Here is a 20,090-nt window from a genome sequence, read left to right as displayed (position 1 = left end):
TACCTTAACTATAATTTGAAAATAGAAATAAAATATAATTTATCATCCTTATTTATATCCTCTTCTGAGTACTTCTAAACCAGTATTTTAATTCTGGTTGATTTTTAGTAGACTGTTTGGCCATGGAATTGTAGATATTATTATATGTAATTCCTGTGATCATTTTTCCCTTCTAAAATTTTTTTGAAGAAAAGGCTCAAATGAATCTCAGTTTCAGTATGAAAATGGTACAAAATTCCCCCTTGATATATCATTGGCAAACACACCTCTAATTTTGGCATTGAAAACAGTCCCCTTTGCCGCTGTCACTGGGAAGCAGGATGGGGGACAGAGGGTGTAGCCTGATTGCACCCATCCTCACCAGGCTAGCACCACAGACGGCCTGTGGTGCTACTCCTGTGGTGCTACTCCACCACTCCTTTCCTGTTCTCTTGGCAACCATCACCCCTATTTAACCAGGGTGCATAAATGAAGCTGGAGCCGATCTCCTAGAGTGCATTTAGCCAGCAGCTAGCAGTCTGTGGACAAAGTGCCAATGACAGTTACTAGCAGCAACGAGTCCTACTTATGAGTATGGAAGCACCTGCAAATTAGTAATGGGAGAACAGAAATGAAGTAGGAGGGATATATCCACAGTCAAGAAACTGGAAGTCTCTAATGGTGTTTTTAAAAAAGAGGACCTGTGTATATTACTTACATAATTGCAGAATGTATCATTGCCAGGACAGATTTACATTAGATGCCTAATGTCCACCACCCCGACACGCCCTCCAGCTGATGACAAGCAGCTTTTTTTTTAGCAACTAGAAAATGACAGCTGCTCTGTCATATAAAAGCCACTAAATCCACTCACATAGGTGAGCATAGTCTCTGATGTATTTATGTTGATTTGCTTCATCCTCTGCGTTTTCTGTGCATGGTAGACAATAATTTCTGAACCATCTACAATTTAAAATCTTACATTCCTTTAGCAACTACTATGTGCTGGGCCCAGGGCTAAACAGAGCATATAAACAGATGCCCACTGTACAATCCTCGTCTTCGTGCAACTCACATCTTTAAAATGGGTGGGAATGGTTGAATGGATTCTGGAGAGAATTTTAATCTGAATAATAAAAATCATCAAGGAGAGAAATACCTGACAAAGGGCATGATTTCCTGTCTAAAGTGTTTACTAACCTGGGTAAAGAAAGATGGAAACATTCATATGCAGCTTATCAAATGGCATATCTAATCTCCAAGTTTCTCAGTCAAAAATAGTCTTCCGTGATTAATATATAAAGGATGGGGTAGTGTATTTTATTCTAGTAAGAATTTGGATTAGGATTTTCCAAGAACACTTAGGTTTATCATATCTCTGTACTTATATAATCAAAAAAGTCCCTTGGTTGGGTCCAAAAATATTCAGGAGAAACATTTCTGAAATGTGTAAGCTTCAGAAGAAGGGAGGGGGAATAAGAGTTAAGGTAAGGGGGAAATACTAAAATCTCATCATCAACACTATTCTGTAAGTGATTGCTGTAATCAGGTTATGCACATCATCTACATAAAATCAGCATTGGGAAACCAAAGCAGTGTTTGCCAAGCAGTAGATGTCCTTGGAAGAGAGGGCTGGGGTCACGTAAGCCTGGGAAGTACCTACTAACATGTTAAAAGCCTGCCACGTCCTGGAATGAGGAAGTGTGTTCAATTTGTTGAACTCAATGTTTTCAAGTTTTATGTCACCATGCACTTCCTGCTTTTGTGATACTGTAAGAACACTTCTCAGACTACAGCTCAGGTGAGCAGGAGTTAAAACTTTACATTCTTTATCTCAATTTAATTTCTCTTCTGATATTTAATTAGCCACAGGGAGAAGCTGTGAGAACCTTGGAACATAATCTGTCAAGTAATCTTTAAAGTTATACAATGTTATATGTCAATTATATCTCAGTCTTTTTAAAAACTAAGTTTTTCCTTTCTCCTTCCCACTTCCCTGGCTTAAAACCAAGTTCGAACAAGCATACTTAGTACCAAAAGGCCTGAGTGTGTGTGTGCATGCACATTCACATGTGCACATGTATGTGGCTGAGTGTGCATTTTGGGCAAGGGACATGTCAGGGGGCCAGCCGGCCCTGAGTGTGTGTTTCTGCTGACCTCTCCCTTTGCCGTGTCCTCTTGATTACTTTCCCTTCAGGGCCAGTAACTCCATCCACTCTTTTCATACCACTCAGGGGGCACAGGGCTCATTCCGCTGCTTTCATTCCGCTGGGACTCTCCAACCATCGGTCCTCCTCACTACCCCTCTTCTGCCTTTACGCCTCCACCCATTTTCTCTTTGGGGGTGAATTGAAGGAGGAGGTGCCAAGTTCATAAAAATACTGACTTGTAGAGCCTGAAATCCCAGATATTCCCATGCTGCTTCTTTCCTGCCTGTCCGATCCCTTCGCTCTATACATAGAACAAGATGGCCTTGCTGGTTGAATTGAGAGAATGAAGAAAAATCATGGAAAAGAAGAAAGAGTAAAACAAGATACTCAAGTAAAACAAGAGTAAAACAAGTAAAACAAAATATTGAGTGCTATTCTGTTACCTGTAGAACTCTAGTTAGAGTTTTGGGAAACTCCTGCTTGGAGCTGAAGTGCCCATACTTTGAGATATCATTGCTTTCCTCTGGGAAATGTTTTAAATCAAATAAATAAGAAGTAAGTGAACAGGTATTTATTGTGGCACTTTGCTAAGATTGTAGTCTTTTACCCACTGGAAAGGAGGAGAAAATAGAAAAACAAGGAGACAGTATTTAGAAAGGCAAAAAGGGATAAGTGTTGGAGCCTTGAGAGAAATTAAAATAGTTTGAGAGAAACTAATAGTTTGGCTAATAGTGGGAGGTTTCAGAGGGCTACTCATGTGCTTTCACAGTTTCCATACTATACAGAAGGACTCAGTCAGGGGCTTCTCAGTTAGGGCTTCAAGTCCAGCGTGCCCTCTTTTTGCCAACACACCTGCAATATTGTGCCTCAGTGCCCAGCTGTGTCTGCTATCTCCTCATTTTTCTCCATATGCCCAGAGAGGCCATTTTTCTTTTCTAATTTGCAGAAGGAGAGCACATATGCAGTCTTTAGCTGATTCGGCCAAATGGAAGATTATTAGGATAGAGGATTATTGCACAGCCATTTACATCTATACTGCAGCCACCACTGCTCCAGGCCTTGGCCAGTTCTGTTCCCTCTGCCTGGAATACTGCATCCTTTCCACTCCTCTGTCTGCTAGACTCTTAAAATTCAGCTCTATCATCCCGAAAGTGCCCTTAATTAATCCCAGTCTGAGCTGGGTGCCCTTTTCTGTGCTTCCATAACAGTTTCTGCTTATCTCTAGCAGTTCAGTGCCACATTTTGAAGCATGTCTTTCTTCTTCATGGACTGTAGTATAAAGACTGTGCCTTGTTTATATGTTAGTAGCATATAAAGTGCTCAGTAGGTGTTTGAGGAAGGGCAGGAAGGACAAAAAGCAAGAGCTTTACTAATGTGCGTAGGGAGAGTGAAGCACTGTTCTCAGTCCATAGCTAATGGAAACACAGGGCACAGACTTCAGGCAAATGCTGTTGAAGAAACGATGGAGTGAGCTAAAAGCCTCACCAGTGTTGCTTTCTTCCTACTGTTCTCTCTCTCCACTTCTGCCGTTCTTTCTCTGTCTACCTTTATCTCCATCGTCTCCATCTCTCCCTTCCATCTGTCTCTCTTCCTCTGATTGTCCCTAAGTCATCAATAGAAACAACCAGAGCTGCAGCTGTTTCCTTGAGTGTCATCTACATTTAAAGGGTCTTTTTCTAAAATTCTGTGATTTGATTTTATAAAGTTAACAAATGTAGAAAAGAAGAGTGACCTGGTCATGTCCAGGTGTTTCTGTCTAGCAAGGAATGCAGTAGACTCTTTTTCTAATAAAAAAGTTCTCATTCTACTTTGCACATGAAAATGAGAGGACTTGAGACTTTAAATTAAAACTAATGTTGGTGGAGGGAAATTCTGAGAAGCTGGAAAGGTCCAAAGGACTGTGATTTACACTAAATTTTATTAGCTGAGCCCAACTGAATCAAACTATACAACGCTATTATTACTGATAAAAGTTATGTGATTAGCACTGATGTATTCACTGACCCTCGAATCACTTCTGAATTTCTTTTGAAACTTTTTATAAATATGTAAGAGCACTATTGTATGGGTAGAAATACATACACGTACATGCATCAGTAATAAAACCTGAATGCACATTTTCAATAAAGTGGCATATGAATTATCTATCATGTGTCTTCAGTAAGTTTTCTTATGTGTCCTACCACAAAAGAAAACAAAGATGCTTCTAGATGCTTCTTCAGTTATTCTATTTAATTATAGTTATTTTCTCGTGGACTGAGGTGTTTTTTATTACCTCAGAGTGGGAGATTTTTGGACTTACTAATTGGTATCTGTGTTAAGAAAAATCTGCAGGTTGTATTATTTAATATCATCTCTGCTGAGGGCAGTCAGTCATTTTGATGAAAGTGAGCTGAAAATAATGGGTTTTTGTTGGCTGTGATAATGATCATTGTATATCGTTATTCTAGTGGAGCAAAGTCACTTCCTAATGGTAAACAAAATGAGATGTGAATATATGTGGATGTGATTACAAGCTCTGAATATCAAGTGAGACAAGAAGAATTGAGTTAAAATTTAAAAGGATCTTTCTATTATCCTTGTCAAAAGATAGGAGTGTCTTTGTCAAAGCTACTCCTGAAGTGATCATGGGGGAATTTTAAGCACTCAGATGTTGGTTCATGTCTTACAAAAATAACTAACAAGAAGTTATGTTTGTAGGTGGCAATGTTTTTCCACCCACAAGTATATTTATACAATATTTATGCAATGACTTTGGCAATTCATAAAATATTTTGTGAATATAATTTAAAGAACCGTCTCATTTAAAAATTATGATAAAAGTTTAAGTCTGCCAGACTATTATGGCATCTATAAATGTTCTGGAAAACTTAAAATAATTAATGTATCTTACCAAAGTAATGATTTAGTGCCATAATTGTTATGATGTTAAAGTATCCTCATGTGATGTACTGGATTTAAACCATTTCTCCTTTCAGTGGTAGAGAGCGTTTCTCAATACAATGACTCATACATCTGTGAGTCATTGAGTAGGATGAAGTAGTACACTATAGAAATTGTATTCTTCCACATGGTTTCTACTCCACTTCAATTTTGAGCCTTGCTGAAATAGAGTGTTTATTTTGCTAAGAGAGCACAGATAACAGCTGCCTGACCATAAGATTTCAGATACACTCTTTTGCTTCTCTTTTGCCAAGTGTGGCTTAATAGGAAGCATGAGCAAACAATTGAAAGAGAAGACAGAGCAGAATATAAATAGGTATTTCCAATAAAGATGTATTTGTGCATCTGTAACACGAAGTAGCAATTGAAAATGTAACATGAAAAAAAGATGTTTTGATACTTTACTTTTAAAACTCTTGCCATGCTTCATAAATAAACTTTTGTTGTTCCAATAATACCTAAAATAGTGTGTAGTCCTTTAAAAAAAACCTGGAGTTTGCTAATATGAGTTGTGGGCATTGTTCAGCATTACCCTTTGGCATGTTACTGTAATATGCAGGCATATGTGCATCTCAGTAAAGGTTCTGCGGTGAAGATCCACTTCTGTGTGGATATGCAAATATACAAACCTATTATTAAGGCAGAGATACCCATAGCTTCCACACAAATAATAATGAGGTCTTTTGAGTGATAATTTTTTGTTTAATAAATTTTGAATTCTCAGTACTGAATTTCTTTGTGAGCCTGTTTTCTCATAACAAGCTCTTGCTGCAACACAGACAAAAAAAGGAAATGCGAACCTTACACATTTGTACAGAAAAAAGCCAACCGGAGTACATACATGCGACGTGTTGTACTACAAACGCTTTCCAACGTGGACCCAGATTCCTCTCGAGTGCCAGGAGCAGGTTTCTTATTATGCTTCAGTCTCATCTTCAGTGCCAGTAACAAGGTTTTTTTTTTTCCTTGCTGAAATCTAATTACTAGTGGGGCTGGCAGGATTTCATCTTGTATCTACACTGCAGTTGTGGGAAAAACATTTTTTAATCACCTCACATTGGAGAAAAGGAACATTTAATAGGAAAACGTATCCTGGAAAAGAGGTAGTGTGAAAACTATAGAACCATGACCCCGACGGGTTTCATTAATTTCTCCCAAATACTCACTGATGAAATTTTTCACCTTAGGTGTGCAGAAGGCTATTTTGGACAACCTTCTGTGCGTGGAGGATCATGTCAGCCATGCCAGTGCAATGACAACCTTGACTTCTCCATCCCTGGCAGCTGTGACAGCTTGTCTGGCGCCTGTCTGATATGTAAGCCAGGTACAACAGGCCGGCACTGTGAGCTCTGTGCTGATGGATATTTTGGAGACGCAGTTGATGCAAAGAACTGTCAACGTAAGTCCTGAACTAGTGATGCCCCTGACAGAATTGATGCATTGTGCATCAAAGTGGCTGATGAGTTCTTGCGTGGGATTGGAGAGTAGTAAATTATGTGTGATACGTGTATGATAGATGCACAGCCTATACACAGAGTCTGCATATCCTAAAATATTTTTTTACTAACTGATATAGTATATTGTTTGAAAGCTGATGCATTGTTGAAATACCATTGTTTTTCAAATGATACATATATCTCTGTTTGCATGTGGACCAAAGATTTTAAAATAAACTTATGTCCATAGCAAAAAAAAAAAAAGAATTTGGAAAATGGGTAAGACCTACTTATTTTTTATTGTTTACTTCAAGTTTAATCATAAATTTATCTGCCCATATTATTTTATTAGTATCCACCAGTAGTCGTGAATCTGTATTTTTCTCATATGTAAAACTCACATTTTGACATCTCATCATAGGTGTTAAAATTCTGCCAGTGTTTTTACACACTGGTATTTGTAATTGTTAAGTCATTAACCTTCACCTTAGGAGTACACATAGAATGTTATCTGTTATCCTTCCACAGAGTTAGCTATTACAGGGCTTCATTCTTATTAGTCAGTACATCCCTGCCTCATCTCTCCCTCCTTAGCTCTATTATACAGGGTTTTAAAGAGTTTACAAAAGCTTTACAAGGTGCTAATATACTATGCAAGGGGGGCCTTGCTGTGCAGAGTGACACGGAATGTTAGTCTGTGTCAGCCCCCAAGTGCTGTACACTGCTGTCGGCAGCTTCATCCGTTGTCATCATCCTTGAGCAGCACAAGTACCAGCCCGACAGCTTACTTCTGCCAGCTGCACTGGGTAAGAAAGGGGTTCTCCAACCATTTCATGAAGTCCCGGGAACTGCAAAAATATAGAAACCACTGGAAATCTAGTCTCTGTTATTGTGTCTTTTGTAAGCTCTGAAGACCTGGTAGGATGCCCATGTCAATGAGAAAGGTGTCTCTCTCTTTATAGATTTGTTAGATGAGTGCCAGGTTTTTGTCATTTGAAGATGACAGTTTGTTGAATCAAACACAAATCACTCTGGAACAGTGGACATTTATTAGTATCATCTGTAAACCTATGATTTTTCAAGGCAGATTTTCAGTAGGCTCAGTTTCAAACACTGGGGGTTTATGGCCTCTGTGTAAAATCACAAGGAGCTTAAGAAATTGTCCCACTCGAACACATCATCGAGGATCTGTGCTTTCTAGTATGTGAGCCAGGGCAAGTCATTTGACCTCACCGAGACTCATTTTTTCATTTACAAAAAGGGTCCTAGTTTTCTGTGGGGTCTAAGACCTATCCTGCAGACAGTCTCCAGTGAGCTGCCTGGTGCCTGGGGTGCTCACATGGGGCAGCCCTTTTGACAGAAGTGTTTGTGGTGTTCGCGAATATCCATGGTTTGCTCATTTTAGGACTGTGTTAATCGCTTATTGAACCTGTTTTTCTATGTCCCAGTAAGTTCCTCCAAAAATCTGAGATCCTTTCACTTTTTTTTCTTTTACCTTTTTGCTTTGTAAAAAAAATGACTCTGTTTAAAACAACAACATGTAACTATTAAAGACTTTATTGGCAGAAACAAAACCAACAATGGTCATTAAACCATGACTGCCCAAGACTGGTCTGAAGATAGAATGTCTAAAAGAGCTGAATCTCCAATGCAGAATAGTCTCCGTGGAACACTTCACCAAGAATGCCACGTGTTACCTTGTTGAAATTTCTTAAAATTCTCCCCTAGAGAAATTTGTTTTATGCCAGGAATTATAAATCACCTTAGACTCAGGATCTCTGATTATGATACTTTCATTGAAGCTTTCCTGAAATACTTTAGATAAATGTCACACAACCTAAATGTACCTCTACTATTTCATTAGGCCTTTACAGTTGTCCTAGGACAGATGTCAGGTAGTTACACCTTCTGGGCAGAAATGGAAATAAGATCTCAAAGTGGCTCGCCTAAGGGTCAGAACATTAGTGAATGTAAGCAGACCTTAGGTGTGAAACTATTTTCAGCACCAATTACACTGTCAGGAGTTAGAAAAGCCCTTAATATTTCTATGGGAATAAAGACAGAAATGCAGGTCGGCAGGTGTTTGCAAGAGATTAGTAACTGCAGATCCTTCCCTTAAACAAGATACTGCACAGAATCGCCAGTTGGCTGACATCTAAGCAGCGGCTAAGATGGCGTCCTCCGCAGTTGCATTGTCCTTGGTCAGACAGAAAGTCTGGTGAATCGGGCAGCTGTGGCATGAAGCCTTAAGAACACATAGAAGAATATTGTATGAAAATATTTTTGAATCATCACCAGTTTTCATACCGCTTGCCATGAGCAATAGACATGACTCTGGTTTTAAATGCTCCTCAGTATGTAATTAAGATTAAAAATATAAGAAACTTATTTATTATCTATTTTGGTAATTTCTACAGAGATAATACCTCTTCTGTGCATCAATGGGAACCCTCAAGAGAAGGAAAGTCATTATTTTAGATTCTCCTAGATTTGTCCATGAAAAGTACACTAATGCAAAGAAATATGTCTTGCTTTTCACTTATATATAGTATCTAAGTGCCATATATTTCTTTAAGACTGCCCCTTAAAATTTTATATTGCTTTTGTTATTTTCAAGTTGTCAATAATCATTAATTAAGAAAGACATTAATGTCACACATTTCATTTAAAAATGCCACTTAAAAATCTGTATTACTTTCATTATTTTTAGGATGACAACTTTTGGTAAATTTAATCTTACATTCCCCACTCTAAGAAAAAGTGGCTTCTAAATTCTAAACTATTGAGATTTAAAAACATTTATGTGTAACATACATTAGAAACTTTCATAAAGAAATTCAAGTCTGTACAGTAATTCCTGTGTTCAAATGAGATGGACAGTTAAAGAAAACATTCTCTTCAGCCTTGTCTCACACCCCAGTACCTCGTCGGGGCTCCCTGAGCCTCTCCCTGAGCTGCCGCCTGTGGAAAATGACAGGCTGCAGATGGGCCAGGTCCTCCGCACTCACTCACTCACTCACTGCTGCAAAGTGGACAGTCACGGATGGGCAGCTGATGGAGTGGTTGTTTATACTGTATGCATAAGTTATACTTAGATCAAAGTATCCAGAAACGTGAAATGTTATAGAACATTTACCAAAACCATCTATGAATGATCTAAATCCCCATATCATCTCCCCCTTACATTTTTTATTCTGGTATTAATAATATATACCATTGAAAATATACTCATAGAGTACTGAGCAAGCTATTAATCACTCTTACATTTGTGAAAAGGCCACTTAATTTTTAGACTGATACATGTTTCAGAATAATATCGACCAACTTCATAACACAGAAATGGCAAATGTTTACTTAAACCCAATGTATTTTTTTATCTTTGGAGATAGTATAGAAGTTGTAAACTAAAAATTATTTTTTTAATTTTAATGTTATATTCCTAGTGCATTTGAAATAATGTTTTTATCTTACATACTTTCTAATCTTAAAGGTGTATGTGTGTGTATACATATGTGCACATATATTAATTTCTTCTCAAGCTCATATTTTGAGCTTAACACAAATCAGGCACATAGTAAATATTAAACTTAAAAAGTAATTAATGCAGTTTTATTAATAATAGCATTAATATTATCCTGTTGGTGCTATTAATTTTGATAATATCTCAAGGTTGTTTTAGGTATAAAGCCAATATGCATTACTTAAAATGGGATTTATAGTATCTCAAATGTTACACAAATGTATCTGTAAAGAAGTGAAACAGATGGAGGGGTGATTGAGAGAACATTTACCTGGAGTTGGGGGACTGAGGTTCCAGACTCAGCTACATTCCCTACCAATCCCGCGGCCTTATACATGTGATGACCTCTTTGAATTTCAGTGTCTTCATTCTCAATGTTGGGATAATAATGATGAGAGTAATATTCCAGTACCATATATGTGCCAGGTACTACGCAAAATCTTTACATGAATTACTAGCACAGTTTGTAGGCTTGTAAGGATCAAATGGCATCATGCCTGACAGCTCATCTCTCAAGTCAGAAAACATTCTATTCTAAAAGATCCTTCCCATGTTAGCATCTTGGGGATATTTTTATGTAATGAGCCTACAAAGGCTGTTAGAACGTTTTTCCCAGTGACTGATCTCTCTTCTCTTTATAGCTTGTCACTGTAACGCCAACGGCTCCTTCTCCGAGATCTGCCACACGAGGACCGGACAGTGCGAATGCAGACCCAACGTGCTGGGCCAGCGGTGTGACAGATGCAAGGTAAGAAGCAGGAGCCAAGCAATGAGTCACTGCCGCCTTGAACGGTCTCATCAGCTTTCGATAACATTCACCACCTTAGTGTACTGAAAGAAAGGCTCGGGATCATCTAATTCTATATGTGAAATTACTGTGATCATCGAAATGGCTTCTCAGAATGGAACAAAATTCTTTGTGCACTAGCATTTGACCTTCAACCTATATTTCCTTGGCGGTAAATTTGTGTGATATTTACTGCCCTTCAGATGTCTCTGAGTCAAATAAGATAAAATTTGCTCTCCAGCCTACAGAGAGTAAAATATTCCTTCCTTTGCCTTTACAGTTTTGGCACAGTAAAATGTGCCATACCTTTTGCTTTCAGCAATCTGTTTGTTCTAGTTCCATCATTTAGATGTTAGTTCCAGTAGCTCTTAGGTATATCCCTTTGCTAAAGTGAAACGGTAATAAAAATCTCTTGTTCTCTATTCTTGAACAAATTGCCCTTCCTTTCAGCAGGGCAAGACCTTGAAATTCCTCTGGGAGAGCAGTGGAATTGTACCACTTCTCACATAACTCTGTATTTGTGGTACTCTTGACTGGTAAACAGAAACAAGCATTTCTCAGATGCCTTCACACGGGCCTTTCTGTTGGAAGTATGAAAATGTTGTCTGCTTCTATCTGTTGAATAATATTGTATGCTCTTTCTTTTGTTTGTTTTTATGTTTCTCTTGGCTTTTGAAGTCGAATATGTGGTGGGACCCAGAGAAACGATTCTGTGTGTTATGTGACTGCAGTCCCATTGGCTCTGTGTCACCACAATGTGATGCCGCAGGAAGATGTGTCTGTAAATCAGGCTTCGTAGGGAAACAGTGCAACCTGGGCAGGCAGGTGCACCGACAGGAGGAGCATCCACGGAGAGCGCAGCCGGTGCTGGGGTCTCCCCAGAGGTGGGGTTCCAGCAGCTCCAGCGGGTGCCCTCGGGGAGCCTACTGGCCCGCAGCTCGGGTAATCCCAGAAGCGCTGCATGGCTCTTGCCTGGCATGTTATGCTCTGTGTGCTGTGGCTGACAATCCCTGATGCCATTTTACCAAAAAATGGTTGCTAAGTGTGCCAGTTGCAAATGCCAAAACAAGACAGCTTTGGACTGAAGCCTTGCCTTTTAAAAATAGCTACCCATGTTTGCAAAAGTGTATTCAAGTTCATAAACTTGAATACAATGTATTCAAATTAATAAAGTTTCAATTAACTATGCATGTGTAGAAAACAAAGAAAAAATTGTGTGTAGGAACCTATAATCTGAGAAGTAGAAAGGACCTCAGGCATCATTGGAGCAAACTCTCCTCTATGAATGAACAAAAAAAGGGAAATCTAGCAAAGAAAGTGAACTTGCCCAAGAAAATTCAGCCCATTGACCTGACAGTGTCAGCATAGTGAATGATCCTGTTCCGTGTCCACACCCTAATTTTGATGTAGGATGCAACAAAAACAAGAAACACATTTTACGTACTGTAAATGCACAATGTACACAAAGTAAGTAAGTGTATTTTCTGCTACATAATTTGGCACCCCTGTATCACCAGATAAAACAAAACAAATGTTGGGAAGAAGGGAGAGAGGAAGGCGAGAGGGAAGGCTAGCTCTGCAGCCAATCCACAGGGCAGCAGATACAAGACTTGCCAGTGTGAAATCAGAGCCTGCATGGAAGCTGAGTGTAGATGACAGAAGAAAGTGAGAATGAAGTACATAGTAAAGAAGCAAAGCATTTTTTTTCTCTTAAAATGAGACATTTTAAGAAAACAAGTTCCGGTTTCAGACTGCTTGAGGTCAAATTGCAGCCTCACCCCTTCTAGCTACAAAACAGTCCCTTAAATCATCCTGTAATTCCGTGTCTTCATCTCTTGTAGAATCTCCTTCATAGGGATTGCATCTGTTTGGGTTTTCCAAGAGGCAGATGCCAAGAGATTAATGTCTGTGAAGGAGGAAGGAGGAGGAACTATATTAATGTCTATCTTAATTTATAATTAATAAAATATATTAATGTCTGTATGCAGGGAACCTGATGTTGCAGTGCAGGTCTGACTATGTGAAGGGAGAAAGGGAAGGGAAGAATGGGTAGAAAAGCCTTATTTGGTGCATTCTGCCCAAGTCCCAATCCCTGGCCAGGCCAGTGGGAAAAAGGTTCTAGTGCTTTACTGCAATCACTCATTGACTGGAAGATGCCAGCCCTGCTATGAACTCCAGAAGAATGGTTGCTGGAAGGTGTCCATCAGTGACACTCCTCATCGCAGGCTCCCTTGCAGGAAGAGCGGTTCAGACGCCTCCATGACTGTCTCAGGGTAGTCCTGAGAACAGTGCATAAAGTCCAGGCAGACACAGAGAGTTCCTTGTAAATTCTAGGTATCATTAACACTATTGTTATTAAATGAACAAATCTTCACACAAGATTATGTTTTTGAATAAGAAATACATACACAAAGAAAAAGAAAGGCGTAGTAACTAATCACAGTGTTTCCAGTATGTAAATTTATCAGAAATTCAACTCTCATTCATGCCCTTCCCCTTCATACCTTACAGCACCGTTGTAGAAAGTAGTGTACTGTCCTCAGACCACATTTTCTTTGAGGCAGTTAAGTGTGAGTTACCGCACAGACTCCGAAGGCAGGCTGGCTGATTGGGAACCCTGACTCCACCACGGGCAAGCTGGTGACCTTAGGCAAATTACTTGATTTTTCTGTGCCTCAGTGTCACCACTCTGTAAAAAACTGGTTCTATTCATCTCCCAATTGTCTTGAGTATTAAATGAATTACTATTTATGAAGGGCTTTAGAACAGTGCTTGGCATATAGTACAGTATGTAAGTTCTAGTTGTTATTATTATCCTGAGTAAGAATAGTTTATGGGAGCTCAACAAACTTCCCAGTGAAATTGGCACTCTCTCCCATATTTGTTTCACCTCATTAATTTTGATTACTGATAAGGAATATTTACTCTTTAAATCTGTTTACTTCAGGGGATTTCTCTAGTCTCTGAAATACATTTTTGAACACTAAATTTGTTAAAATTATATTACTGAAATTTAGTAGTCTTTGCTTTGGTATAATTTAGCCTTTAAAATTACATCATTTAAATAGAAATGTATGATATAGACATTTCTTCTTGTACATTTCTTTGTATGATCAAGTTTGGAATTTGTTAATAACTCTGATTTAGAAGTTTACTTAATATTTTATTAACTTGCCCATTAAAATAGATAAGTGTATATACATGTATGTAAATATGCTAAATAAAGAAAAATTTAGGATATAAAGATGAATATAAAGTACTATCTCTATAATTCAGATTTCTAAATCAAGAATATTTAGTAAACAAAAACAAATGCAAAGTGCTACTTCTGTGATTCAGATACTTTAAAAATATTTTACTATATTATGTATATATGTTTCTATCTGTGTGTATCTGAGTGGTAGGTGTGTCATTATAGGTATGTAATTAGAATCACAGTGTATATATAATTTTCTATTCTGCTTTCTGAAATTTTGCTCAATGCTATATGCTAAGCATATTCATGTCATTAAATCTGCTTCAAAACAGGATTTAATGATTGCATATCATTTTGTAGTATGAATGTATTACTATTTAGTTCATTCATATTCTCTCTAACATTGAACATTCAAGTGCTCCTATAGTTTCTCATTATGATAAATAATATTGTAACGGGCATGCTTGTATTTTAACCATTTTTCCTAATTCTGGTTACTTCTCTAGGCCAGATATCTAGAATTTACATTAAATTATTTTTTGAAAAAAATTACAAGTTTTTAATATAGTTGAATTTAATTTTAATGTCATGTGGTAGGCCATTTGTTAGAACTGATGCACTTTCTTTAATCATGTAGTGAAATCTGAACTAGAACCAGAAATAAAAATAAAGTCATCAGTAAATACTAAATAAAATGGTTATCAAACTTATTCAACCTATTTTATATTTTAAATACAAAGCTATTCTTAGCTACATTTAAAAAGAATAATTTTTAGTGTAATTTTCTACCAGTCATTGTTAATAATGTTAACATTAATGTTAAAAATACATAATGCAGCTTTTTCATTTCTCTTTGAGTGGATCACATTAAGTAGCAAGATTTTCTCCCAAAGAAGTAATTATTAAGTTTGACTTTCTAAATAGGAATTATTTTTTAGAAAAAAGTAATTACTGAGACTGATTTGCTAAATTAAAATGTTATGGTCATGTGACATACTTTATATTTAAAAGGATAACCTTGATATACTTTAAGCAGGATATGTGCTTCCCACTTTCTAATAGGAGTAATTTTTAATCCATCAACATTTTTTATAGTCACTCTAGGTCTGATAACATGTATTTCAAGGAAGTCAGCCAATGCTAGTAATGAAAGCGTGACCAAAGCAATTTAATTGCTATAAATAGATGAGATATGCATACAAATAACTCATCAGACTATAAAAGTTTTCCTTTATTTACCCAATCTTTGATGTATGTTTTCATAAATCAATTGCTATTGTTAGGATAAAACCCAAGAATCTAGATATTTGTCAAACCAATTATTTTCTCAGTGTAGTCATAAGCTGCAAATTATATTTATGATGTGAGCCCTGTAGTGACTATTAGAAGTATTTATGAATATGTAAAAAATGTTAGATTGAATATTAGAGGAAATAATTTATTTTAATTTTAGGCTGCAGGTAACAACATTAAAATCATTTTTACCAAGTAGAAAGAGTTCATAGGATCTGAAAGTAATCAATGCAGATTATTAGGATTTTGGGCAAATAAAAATTTTAATGAAAATAAAAAGACCAACCATAGCTTATTTCCATACTGCTGTTAGAATCTTAGGAAGTATAGGAAAAAGCTAGTGGAAATATATCTGACTGACTTGTAATGCCGTAATTCTGCCTTTATGTTGATGAAATTCAAAGTAATTGAACTTTTCTCTTTGGATATTATAAAAATCATTCAATTAGCTTGAATGACAACTCAGTTGTCATAATGTCAGTGAGGAAACCTTCATAACCCTTAGGCTCCTTTCCCCCTGCCTGATGTTTTAGTACTCTGCATCTTGTTCTCTAGTGAATGAGTTGATTTAAATTTAATGTTCCTCTTTCCTTTCCAATGCCAGCCTGAAACCTTTGGCCTACAGTCATCAGGAGGATGTGTCCCCTGCCACTGCAATTCCTTTGGGTCTAAATCTTTCGACTGTGACGACAGTGGTCAGTGTTGGTGCCAGCCAGGAGTGACTGGAAAGAAGTGTGACCACTGCGCCCATGGTCATTTCAACTTCCAAGAAGGAGGATGCACAGGTGTGCAATGCAGACTAAACCCTACCCCTTCACTCTCTGGCCAGGGTGTCTTGCAAGTTTGTTGGGCAGGGTTCCCAGATATTAAAGGAGAGGTATCCAATAACAAATATATACTACAAAATATTTAACCTAATAAAAATATATTTGTTTTAAATAAATTAGCCACAAAATACACTGCAATTTGCAACACTGCCCTAACGATAACTAAATTCACAAGTACTTGATGCCAATGCATCAGCAGGCCCCAGTTCTGCTGTCTTTTCCTGACTGTGACCTCTCTTCAGCCAGCCACTCCAAATCCTGCAGTTTGAAAGTCAAATGTTCAGTTTTTCTGGTGCCGAGGTCGTCTTAGTGTAAACTCTATCCCAAGACTAATACAGTTCAACTTTCCCTTTTCCTATTGCAAAATTGGTAGAAGGATCAGGGAACTTAATGCCTTTTTGTGGTACAAAAAAATATGTTTGTGTCTACTTTTATGTGTCTTGAAAACTGTGATATTCTGAGAAAGAAACTGATCAGCTCCAGATATTTTTTAGTTCATAGGAAAATGCACGCAGGCATTTCTAACATGATTCACTCAAGCAGTGTTCTATGTCCAGCCACGGCCTTCTCACAATCCTGGTACAAAGAGTAGAAATTAGCGCCAAATAATTGAAAGTAAAGACTTTCAACTATTAAGTCTTTACTTAGCACATTAGCATTGATTTATGTGCCACTAATAAGGATCTGACCCTTATTCCAACCTACTAACCTTTGCTTACTAAATTCACTGAGTCAATATTGATGATACTCCTATACTCTCAGCACCTATCATGATAAGTACATGGGAAGATTTTTTTAAATATATTTGATTATTATGCCATTACAGTTGTTCTATTTCCCCCTTCATTCCCCTCTATCCTGCACACCCTCTCCCCCACCATTCTTCCCCCCTTTAGTTTATGACCACGTCTCTCAAGTTCTTTAGATTCTATATTTCCCATACTATTCTTGCCCTCCCCCCAATCTATTTTCTACCTACCATCTATGCTACTTATTTTCTGTACCTTCTCCCCCCTTCTCCTCCCACTCTCTGTTGCTAACCATCCATGTGATCTTCATTTCTATGGTTCTGCTCCTGATCTAGCTGTCCTCTCAGTTTGCTTTTGTTTTAGGTGTGGTTGTTAATAAGTGTGAGTTTGCTGTCCTTTCACTGTTCATCTTTTTTATCTTCTTTTTCTTAGGTAAGTCCCTTTAACATTTCATATAATAAGGGCTTAGTAATGATGAACTCCTTGAATTTGATCTTATCTGAGAAGCACTTTATCTGTCCTTCCATTCTAAATGAAAGCTTTGCTGGATAGAGCAATCTTGGATGTAGGTCTTTGGATTTCATGACTTGGAATACTTCTTTCCAGCCCCTTCTTGCCTGTAAGGTCTCTTTTGAGAAATCCACTGACAGTCTGATGGGAACTCCTTTGTAGGTGACTGTCCCCTTATCTCTCTCTTGCTGCTTCTAGGATTCTCTCCTTCATTTTAATCTTGGCTAATGTAATGATGATGTGCCTTGGTGTGTTCCTTCTTGGGTCCAACTTCTTTGGTACTCTCTGAGCTTCCTGGATTTCCTGGAAGTCTATTTCCTTTGCCAGATTGGGGAAGTTCTCTTTTATTATTTGTTCAAATAAGTGTTCCACTGGTGGCTGGTCCTCTTCCCCTTCTGGTACCCCTATAATTTGGATGTTGGAGTGTTTAAAGATGTCCTGGAGGTTCCTAAGCCTCTCCTCATTTTTTTGAATTCTTGTTTCTTCATATTTTTCTGTTTGGTCATTTTTTTCCTCCTTCTAGTCCATTCCTTTGATTTGAGTCCCATTTTCCTTTCCATTACTATTGGTTTCCTGTGCATTTCCCTTAACTTCATTTAGTTTAGCCTTCATATGTTCCTCTAATTTGTGACTAAAATCAACCAGTTCTGTGAGCATTCTGATCACCAGTGTTTTGAACTGTGCATCTGAAAGTTTGGCTATTTCTCGTTCACTTAGATTTATGGGCTCTGGGGCTCTGAGTTGTTCTTGAGCCATGTTTTGATCTGTTCATGCCTGTTACGTACGAAGAAAGGCACCTTAGATGTTCACCAGGGTGGGGCTACCCAGGTCGCTGGTTTGTGATGCTGTATGTGGGGGCAGGGTCAGAGAAGGACAATAGCGGTCCCCTCTGCTGCCTCCTGCCACTGGGGACTTTGAGGTCCATCTCACTGCTCACTCCTTCACTGGTTTATCTGTGCATGAATGTGTGACCGAGGTCAGCCCTCAGTGGGTCCACCCACTACTCCACACCTGGGATCTGCCCACCGCTGCTGGTGCACCTGGGTCGTGCGCGCCTACCCGGGTCTGACTAGTGGATCTTTCCTGCCCGATCCAACTCTGCTGCTGGCTCTGTCCCTCTTACTGGATTGGCCGAAGGGTTCATTGTTGTCAGACTTCTGTATAGTTCAATCTTCTATGGTTTGGCTGCATTTTTGTTGCTAAAACTTTGTTGTTTTTAAACTTGGTTGTGGAGATGGTACAGTGCTTCCACCTACACCTCCATCTTGGTGGAAGTCCTCGGAAGATTTTTTAAAGACGTTTTTATGGACTACTGTAGTAAATTTACATGAGAAGTATCGGGAATAATATTTGAAATTATTCTCAAACACCTATGGTATACAGTTCTGATCATAAATTAAGCCATTATAAATATTCTAAATGTTATCATTGTAGTCCCTCCAAAATTCTGCATGTGATTTCTAAGTCAATATCTGTATATACTAAAAATTCTAAAGCCGAATTTTAAAATATGCTGTTTTTTATCCTGGCTGCTGTGGCTCAGTGGATTGAGTACCAGCCTACAAACCAAAAGGTTGCCGGTTCAATTCCCAGTCAGGGCACACGCCTGGGTTGCAGGCCAGGTCCCTGGTGAGGGGCGTGTGAGAGGCAACCACACACTGATGTTTTTCTCCCTCTTTTTCTCTCTCTCTTCTCCTCTCTCTAAAAATAAGTAAGTGACATCTTAAATAAAATAAAATAAAATGTACTGCTTTTTAATCTAAATTTAATTAACATTTTCACATATAGAAATTAATAAAATTGTGCTATATATTCAAATATATCCACTACCAAAAATTATAAAAGATACCAAAAACATTATTTAAAATATTGAAATAGAGAAGGTTTTAGAAATGCAGACTTAGTAGCATTTAACCCATAAAAACAGAAGAAAAAACAAAAACCAAATAGGTAAGATAGCATTATTTTGAAACCATGGCTTACTCCAAAGAGCTTAAATTTATTCAGTGGCACCACAGTTAACTAGTTATGTGAAGTTAATTAAGTTACCTGGTTTCCCTGTCCCTCTGCAAAATTTATCTATTAAATAAACAAAGTAAGCCCTGGCTGGTTTGGCTCAGTGGACTGAGTGCCGGCCTGTGAACCAAAGGGTAGCTGGTTTGATTCTGACTCAGGGCATATGCCTGGGTTGTGGGCCAGGGTCCCTGGAGCAGGGTGCTCAAGAGGCAGCCACACAATGATGTTTCTCTCCCTCTCTTTCTCCCTGCCTTTCTCCCCCTGTTCCCTTTCTAAAATAAATAAAATCTTTAAAAAATAAAAAATAAAAAAATAACAGTATGTACCTTGCTGGGTATTTGCAAGAATTAGTTGAATTAATGGCTATACAATATTCAGAGGAATGCCTGGCACATAAGTGCCATGTAAGTGTTTATTGTTATTGTTATAATTATTATCGTTATTTTTATATGGGTATTATCCATGTGATACACATTTTATTTTAACAAAAAAAAACTAGCGAATTACTCAGTTGTCTTATTAAGTCAGTGTTATGATTCCATTAAAGAACAACTTAGAGAATTTATATTTGCAGGTAATGATTTGAACTGTCTAAGACATTTTTTAGCACATAAATTTAAACACAAAATGAACTATTTTACTTATTAATAAATGGTGCATGTAAACTAAATCTTTTGGCTAAAA

General features: G+C 37.8%; 1 protein-coding gene across 5 annotated transcripts in view; it reads left to right on the top strand.

Moving 5' to 3' along the window:
- The window catches only part of LAMA2 (laminin subunit alpha 2), a 511,376-nt gene that overhangs the window by 310,062 nt on the left and 181,224 nt on the right, over positions 1–20,090 (top strand). For 3 of the 5 annotated variants that reach the window (XM_053664793.1, XM_053664792.1, XM_053664791.1), the window contains 3 exons: positions 6,260–6,471; positions 10,670–10,776; positions 15,909–16,089. In XM_053664793.1, coding sequence (XP_053520768.1) covers positions 6,260–6,471; positions 10,670–10,776; positions 15,909–16,089 — 500 coding nt within the window. Of the gene's footprint in view, positions 1–6,259; positions 6,472–10,669; positions 10,777–11,493; positions 11,758–15,908; positions 16,090–20,090 lie in introns of all 5 variants that reach the window. The other 2 variants (XM_053664790.1, XM_053664789.1) reach the window with 1 other exon arrangement.

This window comes from Artibeus jamaicensis, unplaced genomic scaffold (genome assembly GCF_021234435.1).
Source record: "Artibeus jamaicensis isolate MK-2021 breed Jamaican fruit bat unplaced genomic scaffold, CSHL_Jam_final contig_387, whole genome shotgun sequence".
Lineage (NCBI taxonomy): Eukaryota > Metazoa > Chordata > Mammalia > Chiroptera > Phyllostomidae > Artibeus > Artibeus jamaicensis.
This window is presented reverse-complemented; position numbering and strand designations above follow the sequence as displayed.